Here is a 20,513-nt window from a genome sequence, read left to right as displayed (position 1 = left end):
AGGATCTGTGAAGGACCCTGGGAGAAAGGATGCTATGTTCTGTGTCACCAGTGACCCTCCCACTAGGGGAAAGAGGGAGGGTCTATAGACTTCACCTCAATAAGGAGGGCCTCTCCATGGGTTACTTGCAGAGCCAGGAAATGAGTCCCCTGAAGATGGTGAACATAGAACCCCATGCCTGAGAGGGTGAGCTGGCCTGTGGGGCTAGGATGGAGGTGGCTGCATTGTGGCTGGCTGTTTCTGGGTTATAAGAGTGACTCCTGAGGACCGGGTGTGATCCATGTAGAAAGGGATCCTTAGCGGGGGTCACCTTTGATCCGCCAATGAGTCTTTCAGTAGGACAGGGGACTTCAGGAGCAAGAGTCTAGGGGTGATGGTTAGACCCTGAAGCTGTGGAAGCAAACACTGGGAATAAAGCCATGCCCTTCCATGTCAAAGATAATGCAGGAAGGAGGAACCCAAAGATGCTTCAAAGAGCAGCCTGTGGGGAAAACGAGGCAGCATTAGGCCTGGCAAGGGCCCTGTTCAAAGAAGATCCTCTGCCCACCTGGCCCGGCCTGGGAGGGGTGAGAACTTGGCTCACAGGCAGTGGTGGGGACTGGGGAGAAGGGCAAAGTAGAGAAACGGAGGCGACAACCCCACCCTCCCTCTTCACAGTGTGGAGGGTCCAGTTTGGCTAGGGGCAGAGTGAAGATTTAATTCTGGATCAAGTTTGAGGTTTTGATTTATCTCCTGGCTTGGATTTGCTAACAGCTGAATTCAGAGTGTTTTTGATGTAGGACCTGCCAACAATCTACAAGAAGGCCGAAGAGTTCTGGGGCCTGCTGTTTGTAACTGGTGGTAGGAGAAAAATTCCTCTTAGTGAATACAATTTATAAGGAGCCAAGGGAAGCACAAACTACAGCCACATTTTGACCAAGTCTTCTTGTCCCATAAACTTGGGGACAAGTAATGTGGAAGCTGGGAACAAAGGAACTCTGGGCAGGGAGAGCTTGGTCACCCTAAACTTGGGGATTCCAGGATTGCTTCCTCTTCTTCCCCACACAGATCCCAGGAACACTCCTGCAGCGGGCTGTCACCCACACTCAGTGCTCTGTCCCCTGTTGGGCTGGCTGTAACTTGGTGGGGAGTTGCTGCTGTTGCTCTGGCCTAAGGCCTGCCCGGGCCAAGCCTGCCTTGCTTTGGGCTGCTCTGTGGATCAGAAGAGCTGGGCCGGCCTTTTCCCACGCCTATGCTGGCTCATTATGTTTGTCCTTCACTGCTGGCACCTGGGACACCGTCATCCGCTCACAGCTTATAAAAGTCAGAGGGAATGTTGACTGGAACCCAGGACTCCTGGCATCCAGGCCCCGGGCTCTTTCCGTGAACCACATTTAGGAGACTGATTTAGGTGTTGTCCTGACACTTTGAAATGGAATTTATGCACAAGCATGAAAGAAATACATCTGGGCATTTCACAGAGTGTCAGAGATGGGAGTCTGATGAACCCGCCCAGTTGTGCTTCCATAGGATGAGTTTTTCCAGAGTGGAACTCTGGCGAGGCCTTTGCGGAAGGTAACCAAGTCAACAGAAATGCATTAACATTCCACATCTTACAAAAAAAGGGCTCGTTTGGGAAATGTCTGCTTAATCTTGTTGACAACATGTGCCATTTTGTTTTGTATTTTTTAAATACACAGGGAAAAAAAGAAGTCTAGTTCCTTCAAGAAAACAAGCGTGTTAAAAGGGGTGGCCATTTTGTGTGAGTTAGAATAATGAAGGGGAAATGTTTCTCTGGCAACTGGCCATCTGCCTGAGAATGAGATTACCAACTGCCCAGCGTAAGAAGACAAGCTTCAAAGAGTCCACACGGGGAGTGCACTGGCCTGAAGCTGCTCTGAGGGCTTTGGGTCTCTCCTCTGCAAAAGCAAGGCACTGGCTTTGGAGTTGGGCCTCTGATAGCAATAGCTTGGGGCTTATTTAATTTGTACTTTGTAGATATTAATTTTAACATTTAGTACCACTGTATAGTACAAAAACCAACAAAGAATTGAATACGAGGTGCTGTTCTCTTAATAATGGAAAGATATTGCTGTTACGAGGCACAGCTGGGTGAAGGGTCACCGTCCATATCTGCTGACCTGCGCTTAGTGGACCTACCATTTAGAGTTGGTGCCCTGCAAATGGGCACCACCCTTCAACTAAGTGCCACACAGGGCTGGGTCCACATGCTGAGAGTCGCCTTGGCAGGTCCCCATAAGAAGAACTTTATGAATCTTCTTTTTCAAAAAGTAGTCGATGGGCTGGGGAGATAGCTCAGTTGGTAGAGTGCTTGCCTTGCAAGCACAAGGCCCTGGGTTCGATCCCCAGCACCGCAAAAAAAAAAAAAAAATGGACTGGGGTTGTGGCTCCATGGTGGAGTGCTTGCCTGGCATGTGGGAGGCACTGGGTTCAATCCTCAGCACCACATACAAATAAATGAATAAAATAAAAGGTCCATCAACTACTAAAAATAAAATTTTAAAAAAAGTATCGAGGCTGCTTCTCCTGGTGTGTGCCTCCCACCTACACTCAGCAAAAAGCATCATGTCTAAGACCCTGTGAAATTCTTTCTGCTTATCACCTCCCTGGTTTCCTCTCCTCTTCCTTCTTCTCTCCTACCTTTCTTGGAGCTCCTTCTCCTTCACCTCCTTCCTGTTTCTCCTCTTCTTTGATAGGGAATTTACTGAACATCTACCATGTGCCACATATTAGAGATAGAAAGGGGTAGAAATCAGATATCAAATGCATGTGACATGAAGCAATGTCACAATGGTTCTGAGGCGGGAAGCACCTCGAGCTTTCGAGAGACGACACAGTGAGGGGGGAGGAAGGGACATGGTAACTGGGCTGGGGGGATGATGTGAGCAAAGTGCAGAGGTAGGAATGGATAAGGTGTGAGCTGGAACAAAGCTTTGAGGACTCCAAGAGCCAGAGGGGTCTGACTGTCTGGAGGGCACCAGCAGAAACACTGCTCTGCCCAGCATTTCCCATACTGCCTCCCAAAGGACATTAGTCCTGAGTGACACTCTATAAAAACAGACGAATAATTTATATATTTGGGAAAAGTTGCAAAGATTGAGGCATTCCAATGCACACCAGCTTATTAAAGCATCTTTGAAGTCCCGCAGAGAGAAAAACCCGCTTTACATTGTGAGTGCATTTCCCAAATTTATCTGATACTCATGAACAACTGTAGAATGAGTGTCCTGCAAAACACACCTTGGGTGGGCAGGCCGCGGGAGCCAGTGAAGGATTTAGAGGGAGTGTAGCTTATTGATGTGAAGGAGTAAAAAAATCCCTCATGCCAGAAAGAGGTAGGTGTGGAGTGTATGCAGATGTGCTTTAGCACCTGTTGTCATGGCTGATCTCTCTGTGTTCCTGGGAAGAAATTGCCTGTGTCAGTAAATGAAGGAGGGCGAGTTCTCATTCCTTAGCACTGACAGCATTTATTGCCCTTGGGGTATTAATGAACCTCAGTGGCTCATGCCAAGAAAAAGTTTTCGCTGGCTGGAGAAGGAGCGGCACATACATCTGCATGCACATGTACACTTTTGCTGACTGGTAACCCGTTTTGATCTCATACCCTTCCTGTTTTCATTGTTTAGCCAAGGTCTGAGAGCATCCTCTAAGGAAAAGCGTAAGTCACACCTCTTCTCTACAGTCTTTTCAGATCAACCCTGGCCTCCAGCTTGCCTTTCTATCCACGAGCTCTCTCTTCATCTTACTGTCAGCAGCAAAAAACAAACAATCGCTTAACGACACACCATCTGGTTCTCTTTCTCTTTTTTTAATGACACTGGGTCTCTGCTAGGTTGGCCTCAAACTTATGATCTTTCTGCCCCAGCCTCCCAAGTAGCAGGGCCTATTGGTGCGTACCACTGCACCCAGCTTCTCATATAGTTCTTAAATACACCCCCTCCTTATTTGCTGTGTAGGAGAGACTACGCCAAGCTGTGCCTAAGGATGCTTGGTCCATTTGCAGATGACTGGCATATATGACATTGCATTCCTCTGCCTTCTCAGTTTCCCAATGGCAGCAGGGCAAGTGAATGTACCAAGAGCTCATCTTCCTTCCGGCCAAAATGAGACTGAAAGGACGAATCCCTTTGCCTTAATGTCCATCGAATAGATTTTAGAATACACCAAGGCCTTATTATTTACTCTGGATGTGTTTCTAAAGGTCAAGAGGAATAAGAGGCTAACAGCTAGGCAGGACGATGAGTTAACAAAACAAAAGGAAAGGGTGATAAAGAATGACAATCTGCCCAAGATGCATTCTGCTTTCTGAGCATTATTACGGAGTGTTTGGGGAAAGACACTGCAGGAGGTGAAGTAGGTGTCAAAGGGATGCAGTGTCCGGCAGCCTTGGCTGTCTCTCCACATGCTTTCAGAATCTACCTGCTTCTCGCTACACTGGCCCACTGCGTGGCCTCCACCCAGGACTGGTGCGTCAACCTCCCCACGGATCCCCCAGCCTCCACTCTGGCCCCCTACAAGATTCTTCCCAGTGCCTCAGTGTCAAGGGCCATCCTTGTAGAACGAGCATTCGATCATGTCTCTCCTCTACCTGGCCCTCCACTCTAGAAGCTTTCATTTACACTCAGAGTAGAAGCTCGATGCCTTTCCTCAGTTGAAAAGCCCTGCTGCCATTACCCCTGCCTCCCTCTCTGTGCCCACTGCCCACCTATCTCCACTGGCCTGGGCTGGCCTCCACATCTCCAGCACACCAAGCTCTTTCCAGCCTTTCAGGCTTTGCCTCACTGTCCCTTGATCCTTACGTGGCCAGCTTCCTCTTGTCATCCAGATCTCATGTTCAAAGTCACCTCTTTAAAGACTGCTTTTCTGATCACATAGGCTAGACATCCACCCTGTTCCTACTCACCGCCCTAATTTTACTCAGTGTAGCACTTAAGGCTTGGATGCTGTGGATCCCAGGGAGCAAACTCTATGAAAAGACATGTCATCCTTGTTCATCAGTGCTCAGCACAGCAAATAAATATGTAGGGAATGAATAAATGCTAGTTTCTCCACTGATCAGCTGTGAGGCCTGAACTCTGGAACCCTCAGTAAAGAATCCCTCCTGTATAAAGTGGGAACGAGAATACCTACATCACAGGGTTATCAGAAGAAATGCATTTGAAAATAACTGCAGTAGCTGGTGCAGGCCTGTAGTCCCAGCAGGTCAGGAGGCTGAAGCGGGAGGATACTGAGTTCAAACCCAGCCTCAGCAACTTATCGAGGTCCTAGGTAATTTAGGTAATTTAGCAAAACTCTGTCTCAAAAAATGAAAAGAGCTGTGGATGTGGCTCAGAGGGTACGTGCCTCTGGGTTCAATCCCTGGTACAAAAAAAAAAAAAAAAAAAAAAAAAAAAAAAAAAGGAAAATAAATGCAAATCATGTGGCTCTTGGCAAACACTAGCTACCATTAGTGCTCAAGTTATTTTTCCTTTTTTGATGAAATGGAGATAATCACATTTTTGTCACTGCCATTGATTAACAACTTTGACTTTCAAAAAATTGTTTGAAAATAAAAATATTAAAAAACCAGCTCTCTGGAACCTTACTAGCCTCATGTTAAGCAAATACCCTAAGAATGAATTTGTAATTAGTGTTTTTCCATTTTTTTCCTTTTGAGAGGAAAGTTATGTTCAGAACCCACAGCTGCTCATAACATTTGCTTGCTTTCCAGGAATTTTTCAGATAAAGTAGAGCATCTAATCCAATAAATATACAATTATTTAGAACAAAGTTTTAAATGCTACAAGCCCTTTTTTCTCTAGGGTGGTGTAGGAAAGAAGCAATAGAAAGACTTCATTAAGTTGTGTTTCCTTGAAACAAAACAAACGAGCCCTACCATGCTAGTTTGGAGCATGTAAGACCTCTGGCTAACAACAGAAGTTTGGGGTGGGAATTGCTCAGAAAGACAAAGTCACAGAAATCCAAGAAGAGCAGTGACCATAAGTTCTGGAATTCTTATTGCATCCACAAAACAGAGATGGCTGGAGGACCCAGAATCATGTCATCCCCTTCTCACAGGGTCTTCAGGCAAGTCCTCTGGACCAGCGCTGTCCAACAGAGACATAATGTGAACCACATGGGTGGTTTAAAGTTTTCTGGTGGTCATATTTGCAAATAGGAAAAGAAACGGGTGAAATTAATTATAGTAGGAGATCTTGTTTAACCTAATCTATCCACCCGATGTGTTCATCTTGGAAAATCCATATGGGGTTTCGAATTTACAGCACCTGTCCTTCCTGACTTGCCACATTCAAGGGCCCAATACCCATATGGGACTAGTGGCTCCCTCCTTGGACAGTCAGCTCTAGATTTTACTTTTGAGGTGTTCTGGATCTGAAAACCTCTTTTAATACTTGTGGGAGAGGAAAGAGAGATCACAAATAATTTTTTAAACCATGAGTTCATTTGTAACCCCCTCAGGTTGCCTAGTGTTATACTATATACAAAAGGACAAAGTCCTGGCTGATGTTTCCATTGGCCAGTGGAGAGCCTAAAAGAAAGTTCTTTTTAAGACTTTAAATTCCTATCATGGAAATATTTGTATCCTCTGGTCTCCACAGACTCATGAAGACATGTAAAACTGTATTTGGAACTGCATGTCTTTTTTATCTATCTATCTATCTATCTATCTATCTATCTATCTACCTACCTACCTATCTACCTGCCTGCCTGCCTGCCTACCTATCTTCTAGAAGTGATAGTTAGGAAGATTGATCATTTAAAATCAAATCCTGTTTCCCTCCTCTAATCCTAGTATTTCTGGGGAAGATTTATGAAAAGCTCTGTTTCTTCATAGAGGAGCAGTTTTTACCACAGTTTACAAACTAAAGAGTTTCAATAGTGAAAGTGTTGCCATTAAAACAAAATCAAACTTGGAAATGGATTGGAACTAAACATGTTACCAATGGAATGGGCTTGAGAATGCAAGAGAATTATCATGGAGTAAAGTTGTCCAAAAATTATGTCCTCTCCTTTGACTCATAAATCCATGATCAGCCTAGTCTTGGACTTTTTTTTGGATATGGATTGGATGAGTTTTAGAAAGGACAGGCATCAAAGCCTGGCTGTGGATGACACTCTGAGGGTCAGAACATTCAGTACAGTACTGGAGTCTCCAGTTATCTGGGCGTAATGTTGCTTGGTAAAACTGGAATTTTAGTACAGGCAGGTTACCTCTTTTACAAGCCTCCATGTTGCTTATGAATGTCCTGGTGCGGGATGTTGGCTTGATGCTAATTACCTGTAAGAGCCAGTTTTTGCCAGGAGATTCTCTTTAGATCTAGTATTAAGCTCATTTGCAATTTCTGTGAGTTCTCGTGTGTTTTTTTCCCTGGTTTATTGTGGGGGATGGTATACTTACTGTTTATAAGCATAGAAGATAGTCCCAATTCTGCCTTGTCTATTTCTGGAGAATTCCATAGAATCCCCTAGGCCTATGGACAAGATGAGGGACTGAGGCAATGATCTTTTAAACTCTGGTACACTTGCTTTTACTTCTCATCCTCCTTTCCATTTCTCTCTACCACTATACCTAAGAACCATAACCTGGTCTTAACTACTTCCCTTGCTAGAAAAAGAAAGGAGGGAAACACTTTCTGTCTTGTGTGGCAATAGGGATGACTCTACTGTGGACTTTCCATTGGGACCATTTTATTAGTTATACCACAAAGGGGAATCTTTGGTTGTCTGTTATTATGTTCAATTTTCCAGACTCTGACATTTAGAGTTTCCCTTTATAATTCACCTTGGGTAACAGGAGAGTATATGGAAAAACTTATACAAGTTTTACTCTCATTTAAAGCTTGTATTCAGATTGAAGCTCAGAGTCCTCAAAAAAAGAGGGATGCCAGTTCTTGACACCATGCTTGGCGTCAGCTGCTATGGCCACAATATTCAGTGGGGCAAACCAATCCAGATGTGGAGTGAAATCTAGAAATGGACAGGGGTGCTGAAGCCTAGGTAGATGGAATGAGCACCCCCAAAGCTAACTCTGTCATCACTGTGGGCTCTGAACATGACTTTGCTCTCAGTGGTATTAGCCAAAAAGAAAAATGGAAAAACACTTAATATTACAAATTCCTTCTTAATGATATTTACTTGAAGTGAGACTAGTAAAATCTCAGAGGGTTATTTAATGAATTAACTTTCTATTTTCAAACACATTTTTAAAAAGTCCAAGTTATTAATAAGTGGCAATGAGAAAAATATGAACAGCAATTGAAATGAAAGTTTAGTGTTCTACAAGCTTCCATCAGGCCCATTTTACCTACAGGTGCCCCTGTAGACTTTGTGACCTTCTCTCCTTATGAAAAGACACAGGATTTACAATATGTCTTTTTGCCCACTACCATAATAGAGCTGCCTATGAAGGGACCACTCTAAAAGTTTACCAACTGCTTGACCTGGGAGTTGCAGAAAAAGTCACAATCCCTGAAACAAGGAAACAAACAGGTACATTCTCAAGGTTGTGAGAAAAATATATGAGCTATAGTCCTTTCCCTCAGATTGTTTTCAGGGAGTGAAAAATCAGTGTTAGCTAAAATTAATTTGGTGCTAACCTTGGTGGCACTAGCTATAAGTGTAGGAAGAAGGAGCCAGACAATGAGCAGCAATTAGACTAGGTCTTGGAGGAAGTGGGACTTCAGCTGAGTACTGAGACCTGAAGGATGTGGTGAGACAAATGGATGGAAAAGGCAAAGGCAGGGGTGGGGTGTGGCTGCCTCTCACCTTCCTCTCTGGAGTGTTGGCCTGTGCCTTCTCTCTGTTCTTCTCCCATTTGGATCCTCACATGTGCTGTTCCCTCCAGCCATAAGTCCTTTCCCTCACCAAGAGAGCTCATCCTTCAGGTGTCAGCCGAATAGTCTCTTCTCTTTCAAAGTCTTCCCTGAAACCCTGGCATGGGTTAAATCTCCTTGCTCTGTGTTCTCATAGAAGCCCAAATTGTCCCTCACATCACTTACCACATAGAATCATAATTTATATTTTTATAACACATGCTTGGAAAATACTTTACCATCTAGGTACATCCCCAACCCCTCTTACTTTATCATGAGAGTGGGTCTTGCTAAGTTGCCCAGGTTGACCTCTAACATTTGATATGAAATTGTAATTTAGTGATCTTTCCTGACTACTCCAATGTACACACCACAAGGCTTTGCTTGCTCATGTCAAGTCCTGTCTGCCTAGCCTGGTACCTGATGAAGAGGAATGAATGAATTCCTCTTCACTGAATGAATGAGTGTACTCTTTTGTAGACACAGTGTAGATGGTTAAAGTGGAAATCAGGGAGAGGTGAAATCCAGGGAAAGCAAAAAGATCATTAGGTAATCTGGGATCACAACACACAGTGCAGAAAAGCAGGCCAATGTGGAAGACCTTCAGCAGATATGGCATGTTGGGCAGGGTATAAAAATGGGAAGGTATTGGAAATGGGAGAAGGGTGGGGATGTCGCTCAGCTGGTAGAGTGCTTGCCTTGCAAGCACAAGGCCCTGGGTTCAATCCCCAGCACCACAAAAAAAAAAAAAAAAAAAAAAAAAAAAAGGAAATGAGAGAAGGGAGGAGGACAGGAAGGGAGGTGATTAGGTGGTAAGGATAGCTCTGCCTTCTCAAATTGGATCTGGTCCTCTCTTCTCAAAACATCAAACCCAAACTCAACTGCCCTTTTATCCCCAGGTCTCTGGTGAGGCAGTGTAGGGTTGGTGGGTTCTAGTCTTGCCACTTTCACTAACACCCTCTGCGATCTTCAGCAGTGCAGGAAACTTATCTAAACCTCATCTTTCTTAAAAGCAAGAGAAGGATAAACTAAGGTGTTGATGGAGAACAAATGAGGTAATGTACCTGGGAGGGCTAGGGGGTCTCCAGATGTTGACTTCCTCACTCCTAAAACTAAGGGACTGGGATTATGAGAAATTGCCAGCCAGTTCATCCATGGGGCTGTGGGTCAGGATGAAGTGAGGTGGTCATAGAAATGTCAAGACAAGATGCATACATGTGGAAGAGTACGACAGGACAGCTCTTTCCTATATGGCTAATTCCCAGAGTTTCTCTCCTGGGTCAGGTCTTGAGATTTATGATTCAACCCACCATTTTCAGGCTAGAACAGAACTTCCTTCTAGCGATGGTTATAACAATTCTCATTTGAGGCCTGTCACTGAGTAACAGAATGTTCCTAGAGATGATCTTTTTCAATGCCATCAGCTGAAGGAAGAGGCTCACAGAGGCCAAGTGGCTAGACATAAGCATCATGTTTGGATAAAGTAGCAAACTTCTTAAAACATTATGCACTTGGGTGAATTTTTTTTCAATTTTTTTTTTTTTTTTTTTAGTTGTTGATGGGCTTTCATCTTTTATTCATTTCTTTATACGTGGTGCTGAGAATCGAACCCAGTGACTCACACATGCAAGGCAAGTGCTCTACCACTGAACTACAACCCCAGACCCTTGGGTGAATTTTTGACCCCAGAGTCAAGCCTGACTTCCCTCAGTCCTGATTCTGTTTGGAAGGAAAAATAAAATAAGGTCAAAGAATTTGAATGGGATACTTTATTACCCAGCCCTTTCTTGTTCGGCCTCTTTACTTCTCCCCTGTTTGCTATTTGCAATTTGATACCAGAACTTGACCTTTCCTTATTGCAGCTGCTTGGGAGATGAGGCAGGTTGAAGTTAAAAGTCCTAAGAGAAGCTGCAAGATGATGATGATGGTGATGATGATGATGATGAGGAGGAGGGTGTGTGAATGCATATGCTTGTAGAAAAAGGGAGTTTGATTATGAGGCTTGGAAGAGAGGGAGAGAGAAGGTGGGGAGAGAGGGAGGGACGCAGAGGAGAGAACATTGAACACCACCCATTACCCACACTCAGACACACGTCCTAGTATGGAAGGAAATTGGTACAAGAAAAAATAATTGCGAGATGTTGTATTTTGTTGCATCAATTTTGGGTTTGACTTCTCTGAAATAAGCTAAGGTTAGCAGGTTTGGGGTATAGTTTGGTTTTTGCTGTGGACAGAGGGTATTTTCATCTTGTTCTTTTCAAATTCAGGAAACCAAGCCAAGAATTCTAAGTACTCATCACTCATGTTCCCCTTCCAATGAGACAATGAAGGAAAGATTTCCAGGGGTGAGAATCGAATGAATACTACTGAGAATTCAAACATCCAGAGAAGGTGCCGTGCCAAAGTAAATCACACCCTCTAGGAATATTTCCTATAATTTGCTTTTTTCTTTCCTTTTAGTTAAATGACCCACTTGTTACAAAAGTTTATAAAAGGTCAAGAATCGGTGGCCAGCAAACTGGACTTTCCCTCGAGATCTGTTGGGGCCTTACAGCCTGGTGTTAGATTCCGACAGAACTTCTGAAGATCTCTGTTTATTCAAAGCCAATATAAACGTATTGTCTTTTGTGCAAGAAAAACTTGACCTTAACACAACAATTTCAATTTGTAGATAACTTGATTGTTGTCATTATTGCTGATTTGAACATAAGAAAATAATCCTGGGAAAAAGGTTTTCAAGTGTTGAGATGTTATTAAGTCTCTGAGATCAACTGCCCTTTTTAGGGGGAAGGGAAGAAACGCCCACATCTATTTGAAAGTCCTTGTGTGGAATCCAGACAATACCATGTTTCCTTCACGCAGTGGAGATGTCTGCTCTGACAGGTTCCAGGCATGGCTGTTTCCCCCGTTCTCCCTCCTTAGGCACTCTGTTCTAGCTGTCCTGTGCCTCCAGTCTCAGTGCAGAGATGGATGTGACAAGGGTCCCCTCTTGTGCCCTCATCCATACCTGGGATCTGCCACTGAGGTCACCAAGGAAGATGGCACTTCCTGGCTGCAGGATCTTTACTTTCTCCCAAGGCCTCCTGCATGGTTTCCAGAAGCTTCTGTGCTCAACCCCTTCCTCTGCTGGCGTCTGTCACCAGCACTTAAGCACACTCAGGTCTCCCCATCCTAATTAGATGAAGGACCCTTTCCAATCCAGACCTCCTCCAGTTCCTGCTTCGGTTTCCCCCGTTCTCTGCTGCTAAACTCACTAGGACAGCAAGATCATCATGACCTCCTCACCGGTCACCTCCTTAGAGCACCGCTTTCAGTTTGCATCTTAATTTTCCATCACTTGACACTGTTGACTCTGACCTCCTCCATGATGTATCATCTTCCAAAAGCTTCTATGACACCAGATTCACCTACTGCAACTTATCCTTCCCTGGCTGGACCTTCTTACCTCTCCTTCTTGCTCCCCTTTTCCTTTCTCCACCCCACTTAGAGGAGGTGACCTTTGGAGTTTGAGGTTTAACCCGGTTCTCCTTTCTCTGTCTACTCTGCCTGGTTTCCCATCAATTCACATTGGTCTCCACTACCATGCCATGACACCCGGATCTGCACCTCCTGCTCAGAACTCTCAGGGGAGCAGAACTGCTTCCTCCACAGGGCAGGGTGAGGGCGAGGCATGTGGGTGTCCAAGGAACAACATGTAAGGAAGTATTTACTCCTAGGTCCCTGCTGGTGCTGACCCTGAATATGCATGTCCCTCAGAGTGAGCAACTCAGAATTCCAGCTGTCGATGCCTCCCACTCCTCACCCCAGTCCTGCCCTGCTCTTGACCATCTCTGTTGAATGTCCCACAGGCATTGCCAACTGGAAAGTTAAAAAGCAAAGTCTGCTTTGCCCTTCCAATGCTCTTCCTCCCCTGGTGAATCACAGCATGGCCGACTCTGACCTCCTCCAACAGACCTCTGATGTTGCCCTGAAGGAGCTGAGAGCAGGTCTTTGCTCGAGCTTCCCTCTCCCTAGAATACTCCCCTTCCCTGACTCCCTTCTGGTCTCAGCTCAGATGTTACTTTGAGAAGCCACTTTTTACTCCACAGTTGGTAAGAGGACTTCTTGGGAGTATCTCTCACCCCGCAAGGTTCCATCACAGAACCTGTCAAACTGAGCAGTGCTTGGGGACTTGCCTGTCCCTACTCCTTATTCATCACTGAACACCCAGCACTAACCTGGTACTCAGCTCATAGAAGGTGCTCAACATGTGTCTGCCAAATGAGTGAAGAAGTGTAGGAATTCCCCTGCAGACATTTGAGTCTGCAAGTCCTGAATTCAAGCCTCAGATTTTCCTCTTACCAGCTGTATGTCCTTGGAAAAGTTAAGAACCTCTTCTGAGCTTTAGTTGTGATCCATGAAATGGAGATCGTAGTTACCCCCAAAGTTATCAAGAAGGGGTCTGAGCATCTGGAACTGCTTGCAGTTAATAGAATGCTTGACTCTCTTCTCATCCACACCACACACTCAACTCCAGGAAGCCAGATTTAAGTTCTATGCTAAGGGGTATCCTAGAGCCCAGCCCAGAGATGGATTCTTAGTGGGAGTGCAAAAGATGTTTGGTTGGTTGAAGGAAGGTAGCTATGGCAAGCCTTAGAAATTGGCAGTGAAGAAAAAAAAAAGTTAAAAAGAAGGAAAAAGGAGGGAATGCAGGGCAAGGGAAGGGGGAGAAGAGAAACAGGGTGCACCCGCTTTCCCTGATGCCCACACACACTCCGAGAGGCCCATCTGCTTTGGAAGGACCAGGCTAGAGACGCTCCCCTGGGAGATAACCTGCTCGGGCCTATTCTCGTCTCCGCGACAGCCGGGCGACAGGGTGCCCATGTGACTGGCCTCCTTCCCTTATTAGAAACAGCTGTGCAGAAGGCGGCCCTGGGGCTGGAGCTCCGGGAGAGATTTCACAACCTCTGGGGCTGTGCTTCAGTTGCGTTTCAAACATTGTTTATGTGCATTTATGTGTGTGTTTCCTCAGGTCTCTTCTGATTGCGAGGAGACCCAGCCTTGCAAAACAAGCTCAGAGTGTGTCTTGTGTTGTGTGTGCAGATAGTAATGGAATGTACCAGCTTCCTGATGCCAATTCTGAGAGCAGCTAAGGAGCTGAAAACAAAAGAAATCCAGCCCCAGGGGGTCAGCTAGGAGCATGCAAAGGGGGTGGAGTTCAGGTTGGAGCGAGAAGACTGGGGAGGGCTTAGGCTGGTCTATAGAGTCCATCCAGAAAGGACATAAAAGAGAGTTGTTTTCCCATTTCTATCCTCTTTCCCCAAGCAGTAGCAATAATAGCTGCCAAAATCTAGGTTAACTATCTTCCTTAGAGGAAAAGGGCTGCTGATAGCACATGCAGATTATGCATATTCATTTCCCTTATGCCTTTGAGACTCTTAGGGGTCCTGAAGGAATGTCAAGAGTTGCCTTTAAATTGTTTCAGGGAGGAAAGAGGAGATGCTGCCTGCGTGAAAAATTGGGACTTGGACCAGCTCACTGGCTCCCAGGTCTTGCTGCCCCTTAGAATTCCCTGGGGAGCTTTTAAAACTCCAATGCCAAGACCTCATTCCAGACAATTCAGTAGACTCTGTGGGTGGAACCTGCTCATCAGTGCTTGAAAGCCAGGCTGAAATCACTGGAGTCCGTGAACTCTGATCTCTGAATTTCCTGACCTTCTGTGTCTGAAATTAGTCATCTAGGTATAGGACTCTCTGCAACTGGGAAGGATTTCACTGATTGTGGCTTAATATTTAGAATTAAGCTAGACTACTCGTTTTCCAGACATGCCAATAGGTATTCTATGGAGAAATACAGGAGAACAGTAACTTAGTGGTCAAATGAGCAGAGAAATGTTGACATAGAAGCCCAAGCTCTCAGGCTTAAAGGGGTCTTGAAGTTCATCTAGTTCCACCTATCTCATTGGTTCTTGAAGTGTGGTCCTCAGACCAGCAGCATCCACATCACCTGGGAGCTTATCAGAAACTCACGCACAGGCTCCACCCCAAAATATGAATCAGTGGTCTGAGTTTTGACAAACTTCCCAGGTGATGCTGATGTTCAAGTTTGAGAGTCAGCCACTGATCTGCTATAGGAACTGCCTACTATACCCTGGTCTTCTGGTCGAACTTGTGGTGGTAAGGTTAGTTACTAGGGCACTGGTCTCTGGTGTAGCCCGTCTTTGTTAAAACTCACATTCTTCAGTTCCTTAAAATGAAATCTGCTTTTCTAGAGCTTCTACCCATAGTGCTGGTTCTGTCTATTGCAATCACTGAAAGTAAGTCTAAGTAACCTTCAACACGTCTAAGATATAAGATACTGTTCTGGTGTGGCATAACATTATTCAATTATGGTTTCTAGTTAATATAACTAGGACCTCTAGTTTAACATGACACATAGCAGATAGTTCTCAAATTTCCTCTAAAACACTCAGGAAGATACAGAAGAAGTAACAACTTACATTATTGTCCCAAACTAATACTGAGGGGTAAGTGTAGAAGAAAAATTTTGTGAAAATATGTGTTCAAAATTAGAGTGTAGAAGATTATTTTAAGTTTGACATCAAAGGTGGAAATTACAAAGATTTACACATTTGATGAAATTAGTAGATAACTTAAGAATGTGAATTTAATCAAACTATCAGATAAATTATCTAATATTTTTTTATCTACAACTTTAATGTATTGTTAAAAAGTTAAAAGATAAATGACAGAATAGAAAAAAAATTGGCTCTGTCTCTATATAATGCTAGACTTTGTTTCATAAGTAAGCAACATATACTTAATACATAGCATAGGATCTAACACACAGAAGGCCTTCAAAATACTTAATGTATGAATGAAGATGAATTAGGAAAATAACCATGTGAAAATCAACCCTAAAATATCTAATAGGAAAATGGGCCAACAGCATATATAGGCAATTGATAAAAGAGAAAAAAATTTTTAAAAAATTATTCCACTTTACTAGCAACAGAAAGTGAAAAATAAATGAGCATCTATCAAACAGCTATGTCTGATGATGCTGGTGAACATCTGAGGAAATGAGTTTCTTACAGATGCTGGTGTGAAGGTTAATTTGTATAATCTTTCAGGAGGGCAACTTGGCAATACATATAAAAGCTTTAAATTTTTCCACACGCTTTGATCCATAGAAAGCTGGACTCTTACCTAAGGATATATTCATGAACGTGTACAACAATTTGACAATAAGGATACTGATCGTGTCTTCCTTTACAGAAACAAATACTTGGAGATAAATATCCAAAAAAGGCAGATACGCAGTGAAATATGAGCCCTTAAAAATGACATTAGGTGAGGACATGAAATGGTGTGAAAGCTTACTCCTTGAATGTGGTGAAGTGACTAAAAAACAGGGTTGAGTTGGGAGGTCTAACATGACCACCAAGAAATCACCAATTAAAGAAGTTCTCATAGTTCCTTTAACTCCGCTTTCTCAGATTGGACATTCTAAATTTCTTCAATCACTTGTCCTTGGAAGGTGAACACTTTTTCTAAACTCAAACAGCGGCCCAGGGATGTAGGAAGCCTTGGGGACCATCCTGGAAAGACACTTCCTTGCTTGGTCTCTGTTCAGTGTGTTCTGCTTTGGCAATGTCCCCTTTAAAGCATAGGTCTAGCCAGCAACTTTAAATGTTTACAGAGACACCATGGAAATGGTGAACAATAGTACCAAGTTAATAGAAACTCATTAAGTGGAGAGAATTGCAAAGAAATTCCAAGCAGAAAAACTGGAATATGAAAAGGTACAGAGACATGCAAGGTCTGGAATGTTCAGGGCTCGTGAGCAATTAATCCCTCCTAAGGAGGGTACCTGGGGTGAGTAGCAGACTAAGTAGAATGGTAGGCCTTTCTAAATCAAGTTGAGGATTTGGGGGCTTTTCTCAATTTTTTGCAAGTCTGAAGCTGAGAAGGGCTTGTTGAGATCCATGTTTTAGAAAGAGTACCCAGTGGCTTTTTATTGGAAGCAACGGGATGTTAAAGGACACCGTATGCTTGGTAAACTTGCAAAATTTTAAACTTGGTAAACTTGTAAAACTTGGTAAACGGGAAGAGATGTGTTACTGGTTTGCCACTTAAGTAACTCCACTTAAGTTTCTCCTGGTGCTTTCTCTTTTATGTTGGCCCTGGGATTTCCTGGTGGCTCTAGGAAACACTGGGGCCATGAGCACACCCCAGCTGAAAAGAGGAAAACAGGTGACATAGAGGGGAAGCTGTCACGTCTTCTGCCCTCATCCCATTCATTCTTTCCCTGACATGGGGCTTGGTCCACTCTGAGGAGGTGGGTGCCAATCCCAGGGAAAGGCGGTGGCTCTGGGCTCAGGCCTCCTCGGCCCCCTGCTCTGGGGTGGGTGCTGGAGACACTCGGGCCTTTGGGCTGTCTCAGAGGCTCTGTTCGTGGACCGGGCCTACATCCATAGTTCGGGTGTGTTAGCTGGGAGGAGGCTGGAGAGGACAGGAACTGAGGAGGAAGAGCTGCCAGGTTTCTAGGAGGTCAGCATGTGTTTGAAGCAATTGGGAATGTCACTGAGAATGTAATTAGGTGATTTTTGTTTTTGTTTTGTTTTGAAGGAAAAATTCAGAACCTGTGACTCTTGTTCACAAGCACGTGGCTGGATGTAGTCATTGGAGTTTATGGAAAATGTGGTCAGCCCCATAAATCAGAGCTGAGGAATTCTTCGAGTCATCACCGTGTGTGACATGCAGGTCTGTAACGAGTCTCCTGAACTTATGTAAAACAAAGCAGAGGGAGTGTGTGGACCAAGCTGTACTGTGGTCCTCCTCACCCCTGAATCCTTTCCTGTAGAGCCATAAGGCAGCTTTGAATTCCTGCTCCTACTTCCTCCGTGACTGATCTTGTGTAATTCCCTGTGCCCACTGAGAAGTCTATGGCGGTCGCCATGAACACATGGACACAATTCTCTGCATCTGTTTCCCCCATGTATCTTGCAATTTTGGCAGGATTCTATAAAGAAAGCCCATTTTAAAGTAAACTGGACAGTCATAAACTGTGAGAGTGCTAAGAATAGGTTCAAACCTATCCTGGTTCTTAGACTTCCTGCTTCAAATCTATTATTTTGTGTGACTGGGAATGAGAATTCAAGGTGGTATTTTGTTTCTCAAAAGCATTTGGAATGCATTCAAATGTTAATACAGACGTGCATTCAGAATTAGTAAAGAAGAGATTCAATTTAGGTGTGACCCATTAGAGGAAATTTTGTTTTCATTTCATTGTTCTTGGATTTACACAATCAGTCTTGCGCCCTAAACACTGTTGGTTCTTATATCCTATTAGTGATATTTCTTCTTATCCTTCCTCTTTCCAACACTCTTTCTACTTCTTGACCCAGTTTGTGGATTTGTTTCTGCCAAACTGACCAGTGAGGAATGGAATGTTAACATATTTTAGGGGAGATGTTTTTCAGTTGCTCAAAAAGAAAAAAAATAAAATAAAATAAAAAAAGGACTGTGCATTAAATCAGCATGTTTTGTCACAAAACAGTACTGCTGAACCCTACCTCAGGTATTTTACTATTGTTTTTCTTAATCTGTTAGATGAGTCTCACGAATGCTAAAAATATTTCATTTTCCACAGAAACCAGATGTATCATTTATAGGACCAAACACTTCCCTGAGTACTAATGTTTTCACCTATGCTCATTTCTGTTAATTGTAGAGTTTTCACTTTACAATTTGCTATAGAAATTGGTTCTTGTTGACTTGCACAGAAAAAATACAAATTCCATATGCCACTGAAGGCCAAGTCGACCCAACACTTATATAAACTGGTTTCATAACACCTTCCTGTTGTCCCAGTTATAATTTGGAGCATGAACAGTTAGCTGGTGAGTAGCTTGCACAAACAATGAAACTTCAGATCAAATTCCTTCAGCCTCAAACTGCCCAATGTCACCAGGGGCAAGAGACCTGTCTAGTAGGCTCCACCCCACTTTGTTGGTGATGTCATATTGAAGGGGACAAGACAATGATGTGGCATATCTAATACACGCCGAATGCAACATGCCTTGAATTTGTGCATCAAGCATCCACAGACAGCAGAAAAGCACACTATCAATAATCATAATAATATTTGTCACCCATGGAGAGTTTTTGGATGCTCATCAGGGGGCCAAATGCATGACGCATCTGCCACACTAGGAAGCAGTTATTGTCATCTACTGCATAAAAATGAAATACAGAGAGGCTGGGTGATTTGCTGGAAGCTTATCCGTAAGTCAGGAAAGAAGTGATATTCAAACCCAAGTTTGACTGATTTGGAAAGGGTTCAAAGTTAGATAGTTTTATTTTGCTTTTGGGTAAGTGGGCCTGATTCCCAAGGATGAGGATGGAAGGTGCAGGTTGCTGGCAGTTGAGGAATTTGATCCCAAGCCTCACTCTCTAACAGTTGTGGAGGAGACTAGCTCTTGCAAGAAGAAATAGCAATGGTATGATTTCAACGGAACTGAGTTTGTTTCCAGCATTAGTATTTACTTTCTGAACCAGTACAAGTTATGTAAGTTTTCTTGTCTGTTTTCTTATTTCCAAAATGAAAGCATGGGCTGGATGGTTTCTAAGGTCTCTCTCTGTCTCCTCCTTTTAAAACTCTTCCTAGTTGGAGACACTCCAAGTTTAGCCCTATCAGTTCTGGATGAATCCTCATCCAGGGTATTAGACCCCCCTGTAGGCCCAACACCTGCTGGAAAGTGGCAGGAGTTCTTTGTGGCCCTTATTCCCTCACCTGTCTATGTGAGACTGTCACCCTGTGCCTCACCCCTGGCCAGTGTGGCTCAGGAAGCAGGTTTCCATCCTGGGACAGCCCAAAGCGCAGGCCGGCCCTGCTCCATCACTCACTCCCTAAAAATGGAGAAGCTCAAGTTCTAGGAAGATAAACCCAAGATATTTCTGTCAAAATCCTTTTCAGAAAAGTAAAGCAAAATTCGAGGTCTCACAAAAACCAGAATTTTGAAAACTGGTATCTATTTGTCACAATTTGAAGTGATAGTTGGATTAATATACGTGGAGTTCTAGCTGTACCAAGACAGAGGAAGAGAGGGGAAGAAACTGTGTGTGCATGGGTGTGTATGTGTGCGCGTGTGCGTTAGGACTAAGGAATCCTACCGTGTCTCCTGGCTGTGGCCGCATCACAGACACACGATCATATCCTTTTCTTAGTAGGACCCACAAGGCATCGAGTTTTCCCTGAAATAAAACAAATGCACCGAGATTAAATATGAAACCAGATGAGCAGCCTGCTCCTGTAGACACACAGGCCCTCCCCTGCTTCTTGTCACATGCACAGCACAGCTCCAGCAGCATGGTTGTGAAAGGACTAGTGACTCTGGTTCCTAAACACAGGATTCAGGCTCCGTGAATGCGGGACAAGAGACACATAGAGGACCCTGATGCTCATGAGGGATACACCCTGAGACTTGGGTGTAGCCTTACATTTGCAAACACAAAGTTCCTTCAGGCTCTTGGCTTTTGTCCTTCCACATTTCTGGGCATATTTTCATATCACAAGTCATTATTTTCAACTTGCATTAAAATTTCTTCTTCCCACTTGGTGTCTAGAGTTCATAGATGATGACAAATTCAGGAAAATTCCTAACCATAAGCATGGACAGGACAGAGGCCCAGTGGAAGGCACTTGGGGTGCAGATTC

At 44.0% G+C, this 20,513-nt stretch overlaps 1 protein-coding gene across 1 annotated transcript in view; it reads right to left on the bottom strand.

The window, feature by feature from the left end:
- The window catches only part of Antxr1 (ANTXR cell adhesion molecule 1), a 225,591-nt gene that overhangs the window by 33,651 nt on the left and 171,427 nt on the right, over nucleotides 1-20,513 (bottom strand). Inside the window, exon 17 of the mRNA XM_047522286.1 lies at nucleotides 19,970-20,050. Coding sequence (XP_047378242.1) covers nucleotides 19,970-20,050 — 81 coding nt within the window. The remainder of the gene's footprint in view (nucleotides 1-19,969; nucleotides 20,051-20,513) is intronic.

Source organism: Sciurus carolinensis, chromosome 13 (assembly GCF_902686445.1).
Source record: "Sciurus carolinensis chromosome 13, mSciCar1.2, whole genome shotgun sequence".
Classification (NCBI taxonomy): Eukaryota; Metazoa; Chordata; class Mammalia; order Rodentia; family Sciuridae; genus Sciurus; species Sciurus carolinensis.
The sequence above is the reverse complement of the archived record's forward strand: the minus strand, read 5'-3'. Positions and strand labels throughout refer to the sequence as shown.